We start from the raw sequence: 21,510 nt of genomic DNA, 5'->3' as shown, positions 1-21,510 counted from the left end.
CATCCTCTAGCTTTAAATCAAGTATTCTTTCCATTAAGCCCCACTGGAGAATGTGAAATAAATAAAGTTAGGACTTTTGAAAATTCCAAAGCTCATACTAAGGATATCAAGCCTTTTTGTCCACTGTAATTCATTACAGGTTATGTCCCTTGCTGCTTTCATGCTCTCTTCACAGGTGACCGGGAAAAGTTACTATGAAGACTATCTCAGGCACATCCTCAGTGGGAAGAGGTCAAAAAGCAGGTAGAGATTCTCCACTCTCCCTCTGTGATCTCTCAGATGAGATCAAGAAAGACCTAGGGTAGGGGTTGGAGAGGGGGCAGATGGGAAAAGGGGCAGGCAGACTGAGGGTTGGGCTAGCGTAAGAGGAGAGAGAGCCAGGATCTCCACCTGGAATCCAATGGAGACCTTTGGAGTTCATCAGATTTGACATAGGCATGTGTATCTAGATAGGAGGGGTCCTAAAGAGAGAGTCATGTCTCCCTCATCATACCAGGAGTTCCCTGACAAAAGAGACTGAGTCTTTTCCTCTGTCTCCCCTGAGAGTGCCCACTGAAGAACTTGGCACCCCATGGTGACTCCACTAGTACTACTGACCACCAGGAGGATGGCCCATCTGTCCACTAAAGGCTATTTTTTTTTTAAAATTCATTTGTGCCAAACCATCCTAGTGTATCTGTCTGTGTTCATCATTTCCAGCTCCTCGGTGGCCAATCCAAGCTTTCCCTCCCGGATCTTGTTCTATTTCCTCTCCCACATCTACTCTCCACAGCGAGGTACTGTATGGAATCGGGGGCTTGGCTGATGGTACCTGGAGGACTCTTGTTGACTGATTTCCTCCCCACCCTCCACTCTGCTTCCAGCCTCAAGAAGCCATCTGTTTTGGTTTTCTCAGTGAAGCCATCTGGGAATGAGCTGCTGCTATGCTAGACATAGGCATTGCCCAGTCTTCCTTAGTGGCTCTCCCTACTCCTCCCAACTACCCCCTCCAAATCCTGGGGAACCTCCTCCCACCCCCCAGATCTGATCTGAGGGTTGCTTTTGCAGAAAGAAGGTCATCATAAGTCATTGAGGTGGAGGGGGTGGCACAGGGGATAAATGATAATCTAGATTCTTGGTTTTCTTCCTTCTTTTACTTAATCAACAACATTTATGAAGTGTTTGCTGAATGCAAAGCATTGTGGGAGGTGATTAAGGGAGAAGTTTTAGATAGAAGATTTAGACCCTGGAAGAGAGATGCCATAATCTCAGAGGGCCCGTGTGTGTGTGTGTATGTGTGTGTGTGTGTGTGTGTGGTTTTGGGGGGTGGTGGGGAGATGATCAAGAAAGAGTTCTTGGAAAAGCTACATTTGAAATGGGCTTTAAACCCTGAGTAGGACATCAGCAGGTGAGTGGAGAGAAGCACTGTAGACATATATAGAGAGATTACCCCACAGTTCTTGGCTTTGAGCCCCAGTTGTCCAGTTGGAGCAGGTAATAGCATTATTTTCACCAGAAGGGCGATTTGCAGAAAAAGAATAGGGGCAGGTGGGTTTGAGATGTGAGGGCTTAGGATCTCCTGGGTACTAGGAGAACCTCTGATGCTACTGTTGTTCTCCTTTACAAACAGATCAGCCTTGAAATAAGCGTATCTCCCTTTGAGAATCTTTCGTAGAGTCCTTTTTAGCTTGGGATCGTGGGTCAGATGTCATGTTCCATTGATGAAGCCTTTAAGAACACAAGATTGAAGCAGGACTTCAGTTGAAAAGTAGCTGGTTAGGGGCTAACATAGTCAAAGGACCTAGATTCAAATCCTGTATCTGTCACTACCTACATGACCTTGGCAAGTTACTTTCCCTCCTTAGGTTAAAGAACATGGACAAGTTTGTACAAGGGTTAGAACCTGGAACTAGTGAGGCCCAAAGTATGTTTGAACCCAACTTCTGGTCCATCCTTAGGTTGAGCCTGTGTGATCAGTGAATGGGTAGACCTCTGGGAATACCAAGTAGGGTCTGATCCCTGTGACTTTCCCTTTGGTGACTGTAGGTTTCCGGCTTCCCCTGAAACTCATCCTTTCATCAACCTTGGCAGCAATCACAATTTATCAGGTATGCCCCCTCCTCTCACTCCCACCCTTCCCCTCTCTTTTGTTCCTTGTCCTCACTATCCCCATCCTACCCCCACTGTAGGGACAAGAAGCCACCCTAATGTCCCAGGAGTGGAAGCGGCATGCATGAAATTGTCAGTACAAAATACTTACCAAATTAACAACAAGGATGGGTTCTCCTGGGCCCTGTGACCCAAGTTCATTCACCTCTTTTGCTATTGTCAACTCAAATTCAAGCTCAAGAATTCCAGAGTTAGTTAGGTTCCAACCCCTCCCTGACCAAAAATTCTGACTAACCTATCCCTAAGGAGTGATCAGTCAGCCTGAGGGTAAAACCACTATGCCCCCTGTACAACCACTTGGGGGCTATGATTAAGTAGGGATTCTCTTTAGAGTTTGGGTTAGACTAGAGGGCCACTGAGGTGCCTTTCAACACTGATTCCATAATGAATTGTCATTCTTGTCACATTGAGCTTTGCATTAACATCCGCCAGCCCGTTAATCATAGTTCTACCTTCTAAAGACCACGTATGGCAAATTTTTGCCACATAAGATAATATTTGTACATTAGATAATATTTGTAAGGGCTTAAGACAGTGGCACATAGTGGGTGTTTCATTCCCTTCCTTCATGATTCCTTCAGATTCTTGAAGGCAACTTGTTGGAGTTGGAGTGATGAAGATCTGAATCCAAATTCTTTCTCAGACCCTTGGTAGCTGTATAACTTTGGGAAGTCAGAGCCTAAGCCTCAGTTTCTTTATCTCTAAAATGGGGACAGTTATAATCCTATCTCTGAGTTATTGTGAGGAGCAAATGAGATTATCTTCATGAGCCTTAAAGTGTTATATAAATACTAAAAGGCTATCATAATTCCTTTGAATCTTTTCTTTTCCTGCTTACATATAGATTCCCTCATGGCATTGTCTCAAAACCTTTCATTATGCTATTTGTCCTCCAGCACCTCAATGTCCACCCTAAAATATGATGCCCAGAACTGAACATACTCTAGGTATTGTCCAACCATGGAAGAGTGCAAGGAGACCCTCACCATCCTTACCAGAAACCTCCAAGTTGCTGGGGACTTCTGGTACCCCACCCACATTCCTCCTTAATCACTAGTGTAGGAAAAAGAACTCATCATCATTTGTTCACATCTACTACAAGGAAAGAACAATACATCTCAAAACTTAGTTCACTCTCATGTTTTGCAACAGAAAGGCACTTTTCCCTATATGGAGTCCTCAAAAAGTCCTTCTATAGTCAGAGCCTTCTATTCTGGATCTTTTTGAGGGCCAGATGGCCAGTGTGAATAATAAGTGAACAGTCAGCGGGTGTTAATACTTTAAAATACTTGCTGTGACTTCCTCCTGGGATAAAAAAATTGCTTTCTGGTAGAGAAATATACTGTACTTGGGAACTGACTTTCATGAAGAGAGAAAGCCAATTAGTCAATGGATGATGCTCAGCAGACTCTCCTTTTTTTTTTCTGCTTAACAGCATAGAGGTCAACTTTGGGTTAATCCTATATGAGATGATACTAGATCAAGAGTCAGTGGGGTCTGAATTAATGAGTTTTGACAATCCTATGAGTATTGCTATACAAAACTCTAGGAGTCAGACTAAGATAACTGTTGGCATTGCTTCCCAGGAAGTCCTGCTGCTCCTGGTGGCCTTTGTCCCCAACCTCCAAAAGGCAAGGGAAGGAATCACAGAAGAAGTCACCTACATGTTGGCTGGCTTTGGACTGGTCCTCTCAGAAGACAAGTTGGAAGTGATAGCATGGGTGAAGTACTACCTCTGGGCTTTGGAAGGTGAGAATACTGGGAAATTCCAGGTGTGATGCTAAAGAGTTGAGAGGGAAATCGGGGATCACTTCATTCATCCTTTTGTCTCATGGCAAAGATTGTACTTGAATTTAGCTGCATCTTGGAGGGCAATGGCCCCCCTTAGTTTTCAAAGATCAGCTAAGGAGGTCCCCTACTCTCTCCCCCTCATCACTTCTGGGGTTATTGACCCAATCACCCAGTGGATCAGAATCTGTTGTTTGCCCTGGAACTAACCAAGAAAAAGACAGTTTCTTAATGTGGGACTCTGTATCCCCATCCCTCTCCCCTCATGTTCTCTTTCCCTCATGATCTCCTGACCCAGCCTTTTGCCACTTGTCCAGCCTCTTGACTCACCCTGAATCCCTTGGGTTTCAGTAAAGTGGTGGGAAAGGAATATGGTGGGCATCATTTAGAGGAAGCACAGATGGCATCTTTTTGAGAACAGGGGAGATTCCCATGGGATTCTCTTGTAGTATCAGAGCTATAGCAAAGAGAAGAATCAAGGGAGACTGATGACTAGCACTTCTGCTTGCTAGGGTATTTAGAGGAACAAGATAGCGGGAAAGGAGCTAATATGTCTTGGATCACGTATGTTTTTATCTTGGGTGGTGAACTGTTGGGTTTGTTGAGAGTGAGTGACATTGGATGTGGATAAAAATGTCTCAGCCAATTATATATGGAAGGAGGAACACAGCTATGACTGCCAGTGCTGGGGGAAGGGCTCTGGGTCTTTCTTCCTATATGTCTTTATTGTGGAGTATTTATTCACAGATGTCTCTTTTAGTTGTAGGTTAAGGATTGTGGGTCCACAAATGGTGTGTACCAGAACTTGGGAAGCGAGTAATGATGAAGCTATATTTCAGATCTGGCCTAGAGCTGCCTAGCTAAACTCTCCAGAGAAGCAGTGCCTTGGGGGCAGGTGTCATCTCTCTGCCACTATGGGAGAAAAAGAAGAAAAGCCTTATGGTCCAAGTATCAGGGACCAACATTCACTGATAATCCAAAAGAGGGAGGAGGTGCCTAAGCTGATGGTGCCATGCTACAGATGGCATGTTCACTGGGATGCCAGCTTGTGCTGCAACAGAGCAGATGGTATTTTATCTTAGTCATGTGATTTGTGGGGGCTTGAGCCAGGAGGAGAGACCCCACTTGGAGGGCTGTTTTTAAGTAGCCTAACTAGAGGCTCCCATAGTCATTGGCTATTGTCCTTGTCTTTTGCAGTTAGCCCTTTCCCTTATACCCAGTTTTGGTGTTTTTTGGTAATGTAGATAGGAGTAGAGTGAATTTCTTATGTTGTAAAGTGTCTTCTTCTCCACTATTAATTTGCCCTCTTAAAATCTCCTTCACCTCCCAGAGCCTGCTTTAAATTCCCTTTTTCTCTTTTCCCCTTCTCTCCCCTTTCTCTCTGGTTTCCCGCTCCTTCACTAGAGCTGGCATAGAACAGGGATTAATGCTAACTTCCAGTTTTCTAAGAGGTATGTCAGTATGTGGAACCAGTGTTTGGGATTACTCTCAGGATTGTATTTTATAAACACACAATAGCTACAGACCCAGTGTCCAGGATAGAAGAGAACAATCAAATAGGTGAACTGCTTCTGGGTTCATTGTTAAGGTTAGTTAGTTGTGGTTGGTTTATCCCACTCCAAAGTGATATATCTCCTCCCTCTAAATCCCTGGAAAAGATAGAAAGGGAGGAATTGTCCCAGACAAAGGATCTAGAGAGGACCTCAGTTTCCCAAAGGATGTAATTCCTTCCCAGCATAACACTGCCATTTGTCAGGAGAGTCCTTTCTTCTATAAGAAAACCCCTTGCCAGCCTTTCAACTCTCAGAGCATGGAGATTTTGGCCTTCCCATTAATTGATCCTGCTTGATTCCTTGGGGGTCAAAGGCCTTCAGTATTTAGATTGCTGTGATCTGTACCATTTTCCCCACCATTTCTGAGTGTCCTGGCTCTAACATCCATTCCCATCATCTATTTTTTTCTTTCTGCCCATTTGCAAACATGCTAGACAACTAGTGGGCTTTTGGGGGAGTTCATCCACAAAGGGGAAAGGGTAAAAATTCAAACAATCTAGGAAGCTAAGGAAATCGGAGATATATGGAACAGATCCTTCCCGTCACAGTAACCTATCCTGAACAGGGAGCTAAAAGTTCCCTGAGCCTTCAGCCCTCTTTCAGCCATCATGATTCTCTAGACTTAACTTAGGTATCCTCTTCCCATGAAGCACAAAATGAAAATGACTCTTCCCTGGAATACTCTTTATCCCTTTGGAATTGGACCATCTGGATGCTCAAGATAGTTTATTTTTTGCATTTTACATTCCGAGGACAACTTTCAGCCAGTGAGGAATCCTTCTGGTGACTGGAGAAGTTCTTGACATCCCACTCGCACAGTCCTCTTTATCTGCTACCTTAGGTAGCCTTTCCCAGGAAGACATTTCAAATGACCTACAATGTTAGAGTTTAGGACAGGCCATAAGCCTAGGGTCAGCCAGACAGCCCTCAAGGGACCCTAAAGATACTTATTTTTCTTTATAAAATTTATTGTCTGGCTCAGTCATTTGGCATTTAGCATGCTCAGCCTGGAATTGCTAATGATAATTTCTCACACGTGAGCCTTATATCCCTCATTAGATGAAACTTCTAAAGGGCAGAGGCTGTAGTTGACCGCCCTTTGAGTCCCATGTAGCACCTACAACAGGGTTTTGTAGAGGATAAAAAGTGGACCTGTGTTTTCATTGACAAAGGGAATGCTAAGGTGAGGACATTTCCTGGAGCCGTGGAGGCTGACATCATCTCTGACACCTGTGGTCTTAAGAGAGTAGCTTATGGTTGGTCGCTGGTATGTTTCCGAGATGGATCTTAGCTCAAGTCTTCCTGGTTTGGAAGCTTTTCTCTGGCCACTAGTTTATGTTGACTTGTCTTGTAATGTAGTAGTAACTATTATTGTGTTTAATAAATGTTTAATAAATATATATAGATATATCCGTGTCTGTGGATGTGGATATAGGCAATTACACATATGTAGTTATAGACACATATAGGTACATATAAGAAATACATAGGTATGGATACATATAGACTAGATACAAAAGTATAAGATACAATAGATATAAATACATTTAGATATATAGAGATAATGTGTGAATATAGTTATTGTACACAGATGTAAATACGTATAAATATAAATCTAGATACATATAAGATAGATATGTATCGACGGATGTCGATACATATAAATATAAATCAATTTAGATACATATAGATATAAATTCATATTTATTGATTTAAGTACATATAGCTAGAAAGAGAAGTAGATTGGATCCATATAGAGATACATATTTGAGAGAGCTGTAGATACAAATATAGATTTGAGGCTCCAGTTCCCTATCCAAGGCTGAAGTGAAGTGGCCATTCACTGGGCCAGCCCCACTGCTGATCATCTTAGGACTTTGATCTGCTCCATTTTTTCAACTAGTACTGATCCACTCTCTTTATGCAGTCTGGTTCCTCCTGTAATATTTGGAAGTTAAATGACGAGGCCATTAGTAGCTTTAATAATTTATTGTAATCAAAGTAGTGATAGTAAAGAGAGGGAAATGTAGGAAGGAGGCAAAGAGTTGCCTAGCATACCACCCTATGTGGTATGAATGGAACTGATGGAATGAAGCTCATGGGCCGATAAGGGCTCCTTCAGGTCCAATCTCAGTCAGAAGACTCCTTGTTGGTGCCAGACTTAGTGAAGACCTCAATCGCCTTTAGTCCTACTGAAGCTTAGAACTCCAGAGCTCAAGAAATCCACCAGTTTCAGTCTTCCTTTGTGGCAAAGATCACAGGTGTGTTGTTTGCTATTTGATTTAGAATAAGATATTTGACATTTGAATTTTCACTAGTTGTTTGAATTACAGTTTTTATTTGAAAAAAGGTACATTTTTAGCTAATATTTCCCATCTATACTTAAAGCATAGGTACTTAAGTGAACAACTGACCATAAACCTGAAAAAATCTCTTATTGAAAATATTAGCCAGTGTTTCATCTTTAGCCATCATCTCTCCTTCTCTAGGCCCCCACTTTCCTTTCCTCCATCTTCTTTCTCTTTCCTTTCCTTCTCTGTTCTTCTCATTCCCTCTCTCTGTCCCTTCTTCTCTTTCTCAGAAACACAGGTTGAAATATTTCAACATGCTCTGACTTCCCTGGCAGGGGCACTCCTTCCTCTGATACAGATGGTGGCCCCTTTGAACTTAAATTGATGTTCTTGGAGATACTGAGCATATGCTCTCACCCTGCACCTATACCAATGAGGAAAAGTCTCTCCAAAGTTGGGTGGATGGGCCCTCCAATGGCAGATATATGATCTATCCCCACAGCCCACTCTTGGAGCCTTTCTCGTTTTGTAAGCACCTGTCCCAGGTGAGTTCCTCTCTGTCCTGCCCTGTCTCTTGGTGCTGGTTAGGCATCTGAGAACCAAGGTCACCTCAACACTGGCATGAGCCATAAAATTAATAGAGGATGAAATAAATATGACGTGTAAGTAATATAGATGCTGGACCATCATTGTATTCTAGAGAATGTAGTCTATGCAAGAGAACCGCCCATCCTTAAATAGTAAGAGCAGTGACATAGTTCTATATGTTTGAGTGGGAAAAAATATCCTGTAAGGTTTTTATTTAATTGGGGGTGAAGGGGGGTTGTTTTTTTGTAGCATCTTTCTAAGTTGTTTGATTCAGCTTGACATTATATTGGCTTGGTGTTATTTTTTTAATTTGAAAAAGTTTTATTTAATTAATTAATTTAGAATATTTTTCCATGGTTACATGATTCATGTTCTTTCCTTCCTCTTCTTCCTCCCTCCCCCCTCCCCATAGCCAATGAGCAATTCCACTGGATTTTACATATGTCATTGATCCAGACCTATTTCCATATTATTAGTATTTGCACTAGAGTGAGCATTTAGAGTGTACATCCCCTGATTGGTTTTATTTGAAAGTAAGCCAATGGATAGCCAGGAGGAGCATGCTGGGATGCAGGACCCAGGCTAGGATTGGGCATTTCACTATGTATAATCCACAAACTGGGTCCATGTTTGATGGTGTGTCTTGAAAATGGTCATCCTTGAACAAGGGACGTTGAGCATATGGTAGCTGTTCCTACTGGTGAGAAACCGTAGCTCAGTGGGTGGTGGTCCTATCCTTTTTGGTTCTGGTCTCTGACCTTCAGGCCCATTCTCTTTTCAGTGTGCTATGTCTCCGCTCTGGTCCTGTCCTGCTCGCTCACTTTCCTCATGCTGACAAGGTCACTGGTGACTCACAGGTGAGTTTGATGTGGAGTAGAGAGAGGGAAGTGTAGGTTCTTAATTGGTCCATGGAGCTGGTCCAAGGCCATAAATTGTATAAACTTCTTGACCTCTTGAGAGCCCAGAGGAAGGTGTTGGACAGTGGGAAAAGCACTGGACTTGGAGCCGTAGGACTGGAGTGTGAATCTCTACCATTTATACCCTGTGTAACCTCAGACAAGCCACTTAAATCATTTTCTTCAGCTGTAAAATGAAAATGTTGAACTAGATGATGTCTAAGTTACCTTCCAATTCTTCATCTATATTCCTACAATGCTGATAAAAGCAGGGGCCTAAAAAGGTAAAAGACAAGATAAATTGGAAATAATCACTGAGGGTGGCATTTAGGATGAAAGGAAGGAGGAGGACTTAGAAAAGGAAGTCTGGTGAATTTGGGGAAGGCTTTAGATATACAGAGAGTGTCAAAAGATAAGAATTTGAAGGGCAGGAAAGGGAGGAGAATAGAATGAGCAAAATGTATAGAGATAATTAAACACATAGCATGTGGAAGGATCATTGAGTCAGACCAGTACCTGTACCTAGGATGGAACAACAGGGACTTTTTCCTACGGCATGGAAATGTATTGTTCTCAATCAACAGCATGTATTCTGTTATAACTGATGTCCCTTCCCTCTCAATTGAGTTTAGTTGAGTCACATCTTGTAGTAATTCCATATCATAATTTTTAAAGATTATTTAATGGTGAATTTCCCTCTTACTTGTTCCAGGTACCTCTGCTGCTAACTAATTATTACTCTCCAGTTAGGATATCAGTCTGACTGTAATAGAGAGTGCATATGTGGTGGGAGGGGAGGTTGGAAAGGTAAGTCAGGCCCAGATAGCAGAGCCTTGAATGTCAGACTAAGGAATGGAGACATGATTTGGACTTCAGAAAAGAGAATGTCATGGTGACAGCTCTGCATATCTTAGGAAGATTAATCTGTTGGCTCGTATACGATGGATTACAGGAGAAAACACTGAGGCAGGAGACTTAATTGGAATTGTGGAAAACAAGCCAATTTTAGTTAACATCTTGGAGATACTGTCCAACAGGGTCTGACCTGGGTCTCCGGCCACTCCTTAGCCTCATCCCTCTAACCTCTGTCCAGGGCCAAAATTGTAGCCGAAAAGAGGCAATTGGCACTTCATATCAAGCTATTGAAATTTAGAGAAACAGCCAAATTCAGTAATAGTTTGCTAGACTAATTGGTTAAAAATAGAAAGCTACCAAATGGAGAGTTTCCTTCCCTGGAAAGGATAACCTAGGTGAGTTCTTCCCTTGACTGCCCCATCGCCAGTGACCTGAACTCTCCAGCGGGGGCTCCATGCCCTGAGGTCCCCCCCACAGATTTTCCTTCCTTCTCACCTAAGTGAATTTGTCTTTTTAAGAATTTCCTTCCACAAGAAGCCTCTCCTGATCACCTCAATGCTAGCACCTTTTCTCCATCAATTATTTCCCATCTTTCCTGCCTGTATCTTGTCCCTATAGTATCATTTGCTTGTTGTCTCCCTCCATGAACTGTGAGCTCCTGGAGGGCAGGGGCTGGTTTTTCCCTCTCTTTATCTCCCTAGACACAACACCTGGCAGATATTGGGCGCTTAGCGAACGTGTGCTGTCTTGACTCAACATCTGTAAAACTCTTTGTAAACCTTAAAGCACTGTATAAATGTTTGACATTGCTCCTGCTACTGCCTCCCTCACAACCCTATTGGGAGAAAAACAATTTGTGAAGATTAAAGCGCTCTATGAGAGTAACTGATTGGTATTCACAGAGGCTTCTTTGGGGAGCCTGGACCAGTGGTTTCCTGGGGGACAGGGTAAAAGGGTGTTTGGGAGCTCAGCAGAACTCAGAATTCAGAGACAACAATCTTCTCTTCTTATTGTCAGCCAAATAGTGTGTGTTTGGGGGGCTGGGGTGGGGATTGAGGTCCTCCTGATCCCCTTTCTCTGCCCCCTGCAGATCACCAATCTCTCTCCCAACAGAAATAACCTGAGAGCTTGGCACTGTGGTGCCACTCTGGATGGAGGCCCCCAGCCCCAGAAGCCAGGTGTGGGAGCTACAGCCATCTTTTGCTGGATGAGCTTTTCAGGCTACCAAACAGCTTTCATCTGCCTCGGTGAGCCTCCTGATTCCTCTCCAGGACTTCAAACATCACTGAGTTCTCTCTCTAGAAGAGGAGAATGGGAGAGGGGCTCATTAGAGGGTCTATCAACAAACCTTTACTCTCCAGTTAGGATATCAGTCTGACTATAATGGAGAGTGCATATGTGGTGGGAGGGGAGGTTGGAAAGGTAAGTCAGGCCCAGATAGCAGATAACTTTTCTTCTTTCCCTCATGTGGCTAGTTCAGTGTTTAACTATACTGTGGGGGTGACAGGGGGAGAAGACTTTCCTTGTTTCTTGAATCTGGACTGAAGATTAGACATGGAAGATTAGAAAAACTTACCCAGTGAGGCAGTGTGCCAAATGAGAACTAAAGAGAATAAGGGCTACTGAATGTCAGAGCTAGGGAAGATTGATCAGGGAAGACTTCCTGAAGGAGGAGGGACCAGGGCTGGGTGGAAGGGAGGGAGAAAGAATTTCAGGTGAAAGGGGTGATGTTTGGCAAGAAGGAGAGATAGGAATGTTGGGAAGGTGTTCCACAGGTATGCCTTAGCTTGGAAGGGGGCCCATCTGGTCCTGGGATTTAGTGGATGTGGCAGGTCCAGGAGAGAGAGATATCTACAATGTAGGTTGTATTCCATCCACTGCCCACTATGCCATACAGTTTGGCTTGTATGAAACCTAAGGGCTGCCTGCAATGGCGCTTTTACCAGTGGAGGTAATGTTGTACAATTGGAGGAGATTATGTCATTGACCTAGATGGATTGTGTGGTCCTAAGAAAGTTGTGTAAGCTCTGGGGGCTCCAGGCAACTCTATATTTTGCAGAAAAGTAGAGGCTGGGACAACTAGGTGGACAGGGCAAAAGGTCCTGGGTTCAAATATGGTCTCAGCGACTTCCTAACTGTTTGACCTTGGGCAAGACACTTAAGCCCCATTGTCATAGTCTTAACCCCCCTTGCTTTCCCTCCTGCCATTAAACCACTTAAAATCCATTCGTTTTTACCAAAGGTATAAGAACAGACATAGAAGCAGCCCCTCCAACATCTCTAGGTCATCTATTACTTCATATCTGGAGGATCAAGTTCACGACTTGGTTCAGATCCTCTACTGCATCAGTCTCTCCAAGTCTATGTCCAGATGTGGCATGACTTCCCCATCAGTGCGCAGCTCAGCTTCTGCAGCCTGTGTTCAAGGCATCATTGTTGGGTTGATGGCCACACTCATCCTGTAACTCAGGCTCTGCATTGTTCAAGGCTCTTCCTAATGACCTTCTCAACTCACTCAACTGTGCTTCTCCCTTCTAGAACAAAGAAGAAAGGAAAAGATCAAGAACCAAAGCCTCTTACTAGGGCTCATGTGACAGTGGAGAGGAAAAGGCTCTAAGGGGCTCTCACTACCTGCTGGCAGCAAAAGAGGCTCCCAGATTCCCCAGGAGCAACTGAGGCAAAATAGGAAGTCTCTGGGGCTGATAGGACTGGTACAAGTTCCAGCTCCATAGTCAATTAGAAGCAAGCTCCTCTTGACCACACAGTTCAGCCAGCCCCAACCAGCAACAGGGTGTCTCCACATGCTCCAGTCCCACCCTTACACACATTATCACAGTTTTCCCAGAAGCAAGTTCCTGAGAAATTTCTGCATATGTATATGTACATTGAGACAGAGACCCACACACTCCTTAAAGGGATTTCATTTTAAATCTATTTCATATAGAAATAGATAATATATTTACCTTTTAAAATTCCATTTTAAATATCTTTGTTGATGTAATAAAATCTAATCCCTTTAAAACCTACTTAGATTTTATTTATATTACATAGAGAGAAATCCTTTAAAAAAGATGAGTATATTATCTAAAGATGAGTATATTATATGAAATCTAAATGTAGTATATGTCTATATAATAAATATAATATATAACATTATATTTAGATTTTATATAATATACTCATCTTTTTAAAGGATCTCATTTTAATTATTTATATGCTTACCTTTTAAAGGAGATTGTATTTTATTTTATTATAATCCACTACCCTCAGAGTTTTCATTCTCCTGGGGGCTGTTTGTAGGAATAAAACCTATATTGAGGTAGATAAGGATAATGCAAAGTCATTTTTTTAAACCCTTACCTTCTGTTTTGGAGTCAATACTGTAATTCACCCTACTCAGGGTAACTCCAAGGCAGAAGAGCGGTAAGGGCTAGGCAATGGGGTCAAGTGACTTGCCCAGGGTCACACAGCTGGGAAGTGTCTGAGGCCATATCTGAACCTACGACCTCCCATCTCTGGCTCTCAATCCACTGAACTACCCAGCTGCCCCCAGGAGATTGTATTTTAAATATCTTTGTATATGTAATATAATACTCTTTTTTTTAAAAAAGGGATATTATTTAAAATATATATAGCTTTTTTAAAGAGATCTCATTTAAAATATATTTATTTATGTATATGACATATTAATCTTTTAAAAGAAATCCCATTTTAAATATATATGTACATATATATATATATACACACATAATATATTTATAAAAACCCTTACCTTCTGCCTTAGAGTCAATACTGGTTCTAAGGCAGAAGAGTGGTAAGGGTTAGGCAATGGGGGTCAAGTGACTTGCCCAGGGTCACACAGCTGGGAAGTGTCTGAGGTCAGATTTGAACCCAGAACCTCCCATCTCTAGCCTTGGCTCTCAATCCACTGAGCCACCCAGCTGTACCCTGTAATATACTAAAGATTGCAATTTAAATTGTGTATACTCACCTTTTAAAAGAGACCTTATTTTAAGTATATTTATATGTGAGCATATAATATCTCCCCTTATAAAAGGTATCCCATTTAAGATGTTTTGCTATAGATAGATATTTGCCTGTTTAAATGGATCTTATTTTCAACGTGTTTGTATGCATGCGTAGAGTGTATTTGTGTATCTGATATAATATCCTCACCTTTTAAAAGGAATCTCCCTTCAATAACCTTTCAATGGGAGCCTGAATGTCTAAAGTGCTCTCATACTCTGCCTCTATGAAGATCACCAATAATTATCCCTGCAGATGGCTGCTGCTTCTTTGGGAAGCCCAAATGGGTTGGCCGATAGCATTGAGACTGGGGTGAAGCAGAGAGAGGACGCCCCTTGTCCAGGGTCACTGAGGGAAGCAGCAGCAGCCCTAGAGCCAGGGCTGGCCTCACTTGGGTCTCCCTCCTTGCCACGGCACCTGCCAGGAGCCCAGAGCAAAGCTCAGCCTGATGGGCCTCCAGGGTCCCAGCCTGGCCATTCTCTCCCCTTTCCTCTCCATGGTCCCAGCTTGTCTGACAATGACCCTTCTGCCACTCTGCAGGGCTCTTTCTCCAGCAGATCATCTTCTTCCTTGGCTTCGTGCTTTTCACCTTTCTGGTCGTCATCCCCATTCTCTATGGCAGGAACCTTCTACTCTTCTATATGCTGGAGAACACATGGTGAGTGAGCAGGCTGGGCTGGGCTGGCCCTGCCTGGGGACTCTGGGGGCCAGGTCTTCTGCTGGTTTTTGGCTCGGTCTCCCCTGCTGTGGCCCCGAGATGGCCCTTGGTGACACCTTGACCCTGGTCTTCTCCTGATCATGGTGACTACTTTCCACATAGGCCCTTCTGCCTCACACTGATCCTGGCTGTGATCCTGCAGAACCTCACTGCTCATTGGGCCTTCCTAGAGAACCACCAAGGCCAGCAAGAGCTGACCAACAGGTAAGGAGGCCACATTTGTCTCCCTTACTGTCTCTGCCTTCTCCTTCCTTTCTGTCTTTCCCTCTCTATTCCTCCCTTAATTTATCTGTCCTCTCTCCTCTCTCTGATCCAATCTCTTTATCTGTCCCTCCCTCTATCTTTCCTCCATCTCTCCCTCTATCTTTGCCCCTCTATCTCTTCCTCTATCCGTTTCAACAATCCATATATTGAAGAAACATCTAAAAAGGAGACACAGAAAGAAAACGAGAAGTCACATATGTCTCCCTTACTGTCTCTGCCTTCCCCTTCCTTTCTGTCTTTCCCTCTCTATTCCTCCCTTGATTTATCTGTCCTCTCTCCTCTCTCTGATCCAATCTCTTTATCTGTCCCTCCCTCTATCTTTCCTCCATCTCTCCCTCTATCTTTGCCCCTCTATCTCTTCCTCTATCCATTTCAACAATCCATATATAGAAGAAACATCTAAAAAGGGGACACATATAGAAAGAAAACGAGAAGTCAGAACAAAATTGATTAGGCATCAGACAAGTAAAAAACAACAAGCCAGAAATGCTATCAGATAAAACCAAAGCAGCTGTCCTCTCTGCGTCCTTCCCCTTCCCTCAATTCCTCCTTCTCTCTATCCCATTCTCTCAGTCCAGTCCTTTTGGTCCCCCCTCTCTTTTCTTCTTTGGTCTCTCTCTTCTTTGGTCCCTGTGTCTCTCTTTTACAAAACCTTTCCTCCTCCTCTCTCCCCCCTTTTCTCTGCCTTTTCTTGTCTTTTCCATTCTTTGGATAATAAAAATCATAATTATTTCTTCTTTTTGAATCACACTCTAAAGTTTTACCATGGGTTTTCACATCTGTTATTGAATGGATAGGGAAAAGTATACTGAATAAGTCCTGGATTCTTGTGCTAATCCTGCTACTTACTGTGAGATCTTAAATCAGTCATTTCTCTTTTCTGGGCCACATCTCAAATGCCACAAATGAGAGGGACAAATAGATGATCCCCAAAGACTCTTGTAGTGCTCAGATTATGGTGGTTAATCCAGGGTGGTAGGAGGGTAGGCATAATTATTCTAATTTTACAGATAGGGAAACTGAGGCCAAAGAAGTTAAGTGGCTGAGGAGTTTAGATGGGATGGTGGACCCTGTGTGCACAGTGAGTTAATGGGAAACTCATCTCTAGAATCTGGGTCTCCCGACTCCTGTTCCAAGCTTTGCTCTCTCTCCTTTTCTCATTTCTCTGCTGTCTTAGAGAGCCAAGACTGAGGCAGGAGGGTCTCTATTTGTTGCTAGAATGGGTGCCTGCCCCTATGATACCCAGGGATGGCAGTCCTGCTCATCCAGAAATATCTCTTCAACTTGCCATTCGTGGCTCCGAAATCCCCCCACGAAAGCTTCTTCTCTTTTGAGTTCAGCATCGTTTCCCCCAGATTCCTTTATTCCAGCGAGAGCAGGTAGCTCACCCCCTTCTACGGTAGTTAAGAGGAAGTTTTTAAATACTCCTTTTCTGCTGGGGCAGCTGGAGCCCTCTAGGATTCTGGGAGGGGGGAGCTGGCATAGAATGAATACCATATAGAATGTATGCCTATAGAGACACATTCCTCTGCCTGTGCCCAGCCTCGCTCCTGTGCTTTCTCCCCTCCAGGAAATCTCTGTATGCTGTCACTTTCCTGCTCTTCCCCATTAATGTGCTGGTGGGTATCATGGTGGGTTTCTGCCGGATGCTGATCTCTGCCCTGTTTAACATCATCCACTTCTGCCAGCTGGACCTCAGCTTGCTCCCCCGTGGTGTGGAGACTTTGGACCCAGGTAGGGGCAGCCCTGGGGGTGACTCTGAGGCTACTGGCCCCTCCAGTGGGGTGGAGGTTGATCCTGCCAGAGGAGGTTGGATGGGGGCATAATAGACATCAGGGGAAGGTAGGCTGCATATAGAGCAAGAGAACCAAGCCTTAACCAGATGCAAGCTGGGCATCCAGGCTTCTTGGGTGAAAGAGAGCTATGCAGAGCCCATCTGTAAAAGACTTGTAGTTCCAGGGTTTGCATGTTAGTTTGGAAGCACTAGGGAGACAAGAGCAGCTGGGTTGCACAGTGATTAGAGTACAGGGTCTAGAATTCGGAAGACCCAAGTTCAAATTTAGTCTCAGATACTTCCTTGCTGTGTGATCCTGGACATGCTGCTTAACCCTGCTTGCCCAAGATGAACTGGAGAAGGACATGGCTAACCACCCCTGCCAAGAAAAAATCCTAAATGGGGTCATGAGGAGTCAGAGATGATTAGACAACAGCAATAGGGAGCCAATAAAGTTTTTAGAGCAGGAGTGTAGCGTGGTCAGAGAATGGACTGGAGGAAGGAAGACCCCCTGGAAGGCTACCCCAGTGGACTGAAGGGGGCCTGGTCTACAGATGCTGGATGTGTGGAGCCAGCCTGTATAAGAACACAGAGTGTTTGCATGTGAGCCAGCCCACGTATGTGCTCCCTGAGAGTTTTCATCTCCTTCGCTTTCTTTCCTCCCTCAGGCTATCGCACGTACTGCTATTACTTGAAGATGGAGGTCAGCCAGTCACATCCGGCAATGAGAGCCTTTTGTTTCCTGCTCCTGCAATTACCTGGCTCCCAGAGACTGGCAGGAGCCCAAGCTGGTCTCAGACCCAGTGATGTAGAAGAAGGTGAGATGCAGCTTGCTGGCCTCTCTTTCCTGAGTTTGGGAGATGGATGAGGGTTTCCTCGCTGTTTCCTGCCTCCCTCTATCCCAGGGCTTCCTCCTTGGCCTTCTTCCTCCTGGGTTGTCCCCGCAGGCTGCCAACTGAGCGCATCTTTGGAAGGGCACTGTGAAAAGCCTGTTTCTGGCTGCAGATTTTTTCTCCTTCCTTCCTCTGGCCCTGACTGCCTGGTTAGGTCCACAGATGGTGAGCTCTGACAGAGCAGGAGGGAGACCCCCTCCTCTTTCATATTTCAGCTCACCTAATGAATAAAGTGTTCTGTGTCAGTCCTTTGCTGCTGGCACAGATCCCAAAGGTACACACTGGAAAATGTGAGCTACTCAATATCCCTCCATGTTATTGGGGCTTTATAAGGGACAAAAAGTTCTCTATGGTGCCCATGAGTCAATCTTTCCTGCTCTAAGGAGGGATGTTCCTGTCCTAGAACTATCCTAGTCTCCAGGGAGTTCTGGGAGAAATAAGAGGTGAATAGTTAGGGGAGGCACGGGAGAAGGGAGTCATTATTGTTCAGTGTTTTGTGTGGGTCTGTCTCTCTTAGGGATCCGTTTGCTGCAGACCAAGAACTCAGCCAGGAATGCCACCCGGTCCAGACAAAGTCGGATCCGCTGGGGATTGGCTTATACCCTTATCCGCAATCCATCTCTCCTGACCTTCCGGAAAAAAAGCCTCTCTGGCCCGCTGGCAAATGGGAGCCAGCCCAGCTCTCCCAATCCATGATGGATCTGCAGAGCCCAGAAGGGAAAGAAGAGGGAACTGCCTCCATGTATCTCTGTCCAGGGAGGTCCCTGGTAGGAACCTCACTGACATTTTCCTTCCTTCCTCTCCCTCCCTCCTCCTGGATTCTTTCCAAACTTATTGCTTTGAAGATCTTCTCTGGAGGAATTCTGGATGTCTCCTACCCAGAGAGACTGTACAGACAGCAGCTCCTGGATGCTGATGATGCATTCTCCACCAACTTTTGTTTGTTGTTGTCTTTTTGGTGGGGGAGAGAGAAGGCAAATAATTTGCTGTGATCCCTGGCAAACACAGACATCCTTGGCGTCCTAGAAGATCACATGACTTCTATAAAGAACACAGGAATCCCATCCCCAAGACTCAAGTGTCCAGGGAAACTAATCCTGCCCCTGGGACCTGTCCTATTTTCTCTTCCATGGAACCATTACTATAGACAAAAATCCATAGTCTTCAGGGCTCATCTCCCTATATTCTTTCATCTCACTCATTCATCTGTTCATTCATTCAACATAAATTTATTGATCACTTACTAAAAGATACTTAGTGTTGGATTCTAGAGTTCCACACACACCCACCAGTACCTGCTCTCAAAGAGATTACATGGGTGTGTATGTGTGTGTAATTATTCTCTTCATATAGATAAATACAAGATGATCAGGATAGGAGAGAGGTTACAAAAGATCTCTCTTGGGAGGTGACACCTGAATTGAGTCTTGAAGGCACTTTCCAGGATACTTCCCTCTCTGGGTAGTCACCTTCTCTTTTCCTTCTGAGGTCCAGCTCTAAATGAATTCTAGTGGGGGTCTTCTTGATCATCCAGAATAAAGGAGAAAAGACACTGGCTTTACTAAGTATCCAGAAATTTAGAGAGTGATGTCCATAGCCCATTTCAAAGCACCTAGAACTGAGCTTGTATCTAAAGATTTTCTCTAGGTTCCTATTCCAGAAAGCCCCATGACTGCTCAGTGGTTCTGAATGGTCCCAAACTTCTTTCTAAAAACGCAGCTTAATTTTTAGAGTTTTAGTCAAAGACTTCTTGAGATACCTTCCCCACCTCCACACACAAGCTACCTTCTAATCCCTGGGATCCTAGCCCAGCTGTCTGAGATTCAGGTCCTAGTGATGTTTAGTTTGGCATCCATCTTCCTTGCTAGGGATTAGGGCTCCTGCCTCCCTCTCTAGCTTGGTCTCCAGCTCCAATGCCCATTTTTGTCCCAAGAAGTCTTGAATATTCTTGGCTTGGTTCCCTTTCCAGGGAAAAGCCAAAAGCTATCCTTTCAGCTTTAACAAATTCCTCCCTCAACATTCAGTTAGTGGGTAACTGGGTAGGTCTGGGGGAATAAAGAAAGATCACTCCCACATTCCACAATATCCCTGAGCAGACAATTGCTGCATCCCCCCTCCCCCAAAGAACAAGAAAGAAATATTTCCTTATGTGACCCTTGTAGAACTCCATGTACACAAATGCTGTAATGGTGGAATATAGAACACAATTTCAATGCAGCCAATCAGACTGCTTTCCTCTCTATTCTTAAAGGAACTGTGGGTTCAAATCCTTTAATCACAGGAGAAGACAATTGATTGGAGTTAGCCTGACATTTGCCAGGGACCAATGAAGCTCTATGGTAGATTTGGGTCTAGTTGGGTTTGGTATGGGTCAAAATGGGGACAAAGGATGCCAACTGGAGGGTTTGGGATATTAAAATAGTACCACATCTCTACTCTTAAGTCTTCATTGTCTCCTAGGGATCCCCCTCCAAAAAAGTGGGTTCCAAGGGATTCTTAGTTTTCTCCAGAGTCTTCTTAAGACCTCTAAGGCACCTTCTAGCCCCTGGAATAGAGAGGAGCTCTGTTCCCATAGTCTTTGGCAAGCTCAGCGCTACATCTCACTCTACACATGACCAGTGTTCATGACTGCTGGATGTGAAGGAAAACTCCCCAACAATTGGAGCTATCTGCCTTGGGAGTTCCTCCTCACTGGAAGGCTGCAAGTGAAGACCGTTAGATCATTTCTGGATATGGTAGAGAAGATTCTTGTGCATGTGTGAACTGGCCTAGATGTCCTTGGGGGTCCCTTCCAACTCCAAGATTCCTCCCTGAAATCCATTTTCCACTCTTTCCCTTCTCCCCTTCCACTTCCTCCTTTTTTGAAACTGGCTAACACTTTCCAACATGGGAGAGCATGCATGGAGCCAGTTGGAATTTTTGGTGACCATTTGGTTTCCATGACTACTAGGGAGGGTAAGTGGATTCTCCTGGGAGCAATTTTCCCATCTCAAAGCATATTTTACCTTTGACCAATTTGCTGTTACAGAACCTGGTCCTGGCCTGGAAATATACTTGAACTCCAGATATTTTTAGTGTTTCTACCTTTGCATGTTATGAAAGAGATCAGTGTTTCCTTTAATAAATGACTCCAAATGAACAGCCTCTCATTTCCAGCTTGGTAGGGCCACCTTATCAATCAGCCAGTGCTGACCTTTACTTAGCACTTCAGGGTTTGTCAATACTTTGCATAAATTATCTCATTCTATTTGCACAACAGCCTTGGGAAGTAGGAAACAGTAGGGCCAGAGAGACAGCTAAGTGCTACAGTGGATGCTGCTACCAACCTGGAGGCAGGAAGTTGTTTGATTGTTGTTTTCAGTTCAATCTGACTCTGTGATTGTTTGGGGTTCTTGTGGTGGAGATACTGGAGTGGTTTGCCATTTCCTTCTGCTCATTTTGCAGATGAGGAAACTGAGGCAAACATAGTTAAGTGGTTGGCCAGGGTTGCATAGAACTGGTTGATGTCCAAGGCTGGGTCAAGTCTAAGTCAGCCTGCCCTCTAGGACCAGTGTTCTCTTCACTATGTTGTCCTCTTCTCTAGTAACATTCAAGGCACTTGCTTTGGGGATGGGGAGAAAAATACCTTCAAGAAGAACCTAATGTTGTTTGGGAGATTAGACCAGAACCTAAGAATTGGAAACCAGCACTTAGAGCAATAGATACCAGGAGAAATG

General features: G+C 44.1%; 1 protein-coding gene across 4 annotated transcripts in view; it reads left to right on the top strand.

The window, feature by feature from the left end:
* STRA6 (signaling receptor and transporter of retinol STRA6) overlaps nt 1-20,933 on the top strand; it is a 96,824-nt gene extending 75,891 nt beyond the window's left edge. For all 4 annotated transcript variants that reach the window (XM_056798648.1, XM_007478145.3, XM_016428352.2 and 1 more), the window contains exons 8-18: nt 176-243; nt 700-776; nt 2,026-2,087; nt 3,735-3,897; nt 9,150-9,225; nt 11,233-11,366; nt 14,686-14,803; nt 14,966-15,067; nt 16,698-16,861; nt 17,570-17,719; nt 18,312-20,933. In XM_056798648.1, coding sequence (XP_056654626.1) covers nt 176-243; nt 700-776; nt 2,026-2,087; nt 3,735-3,897; nt 9,150-9,225; nt 11,233-11,366; nt 14,686-14,803; nt 14,966-15,067; nt 16,698-16,861; nt 17,570-17,719; nt 18,312-18,490 — 1,293 coding nt within the window. In that variant the 3' untranslated portion in view covers nt 18,491-20,933. The remainder of the gene's footprint in view (nt 1-175; nt 244-699; nt 777-2,025; nt 2,088-3,734; nt 3,898-9,149; nt 9,226-11,232; nt 11,367-14,685; nt 14,804-14,965; nt 15,068-16,697; nt 16,862-17,569; nt 17,720-18,311) is intronic.
* Nucleotides 20,934-21,510: the final 577 nt, after the last annotated feature.

This window comes from Monodelphis domestica, chromosome 1 (genome assembly GCF_027887165.1).
Source record: "Monodelphis domestica isolate mMonDom1 chromosome 1, mMonDom1.pri, whole genome shotgun sequence".
Classification (NCBI taxonomy): domain Eukaryota; kingdom Metazoa; phylum Chordata; class Mammalia; order Didelphimorphia; family Didelphidae; genus Monodelphis; species Monodelphis domestica.
Note: the sequence above shows the minus strand (reverse complement) of the source record. Positions and strands in the feature narration are given on the sequence as shown.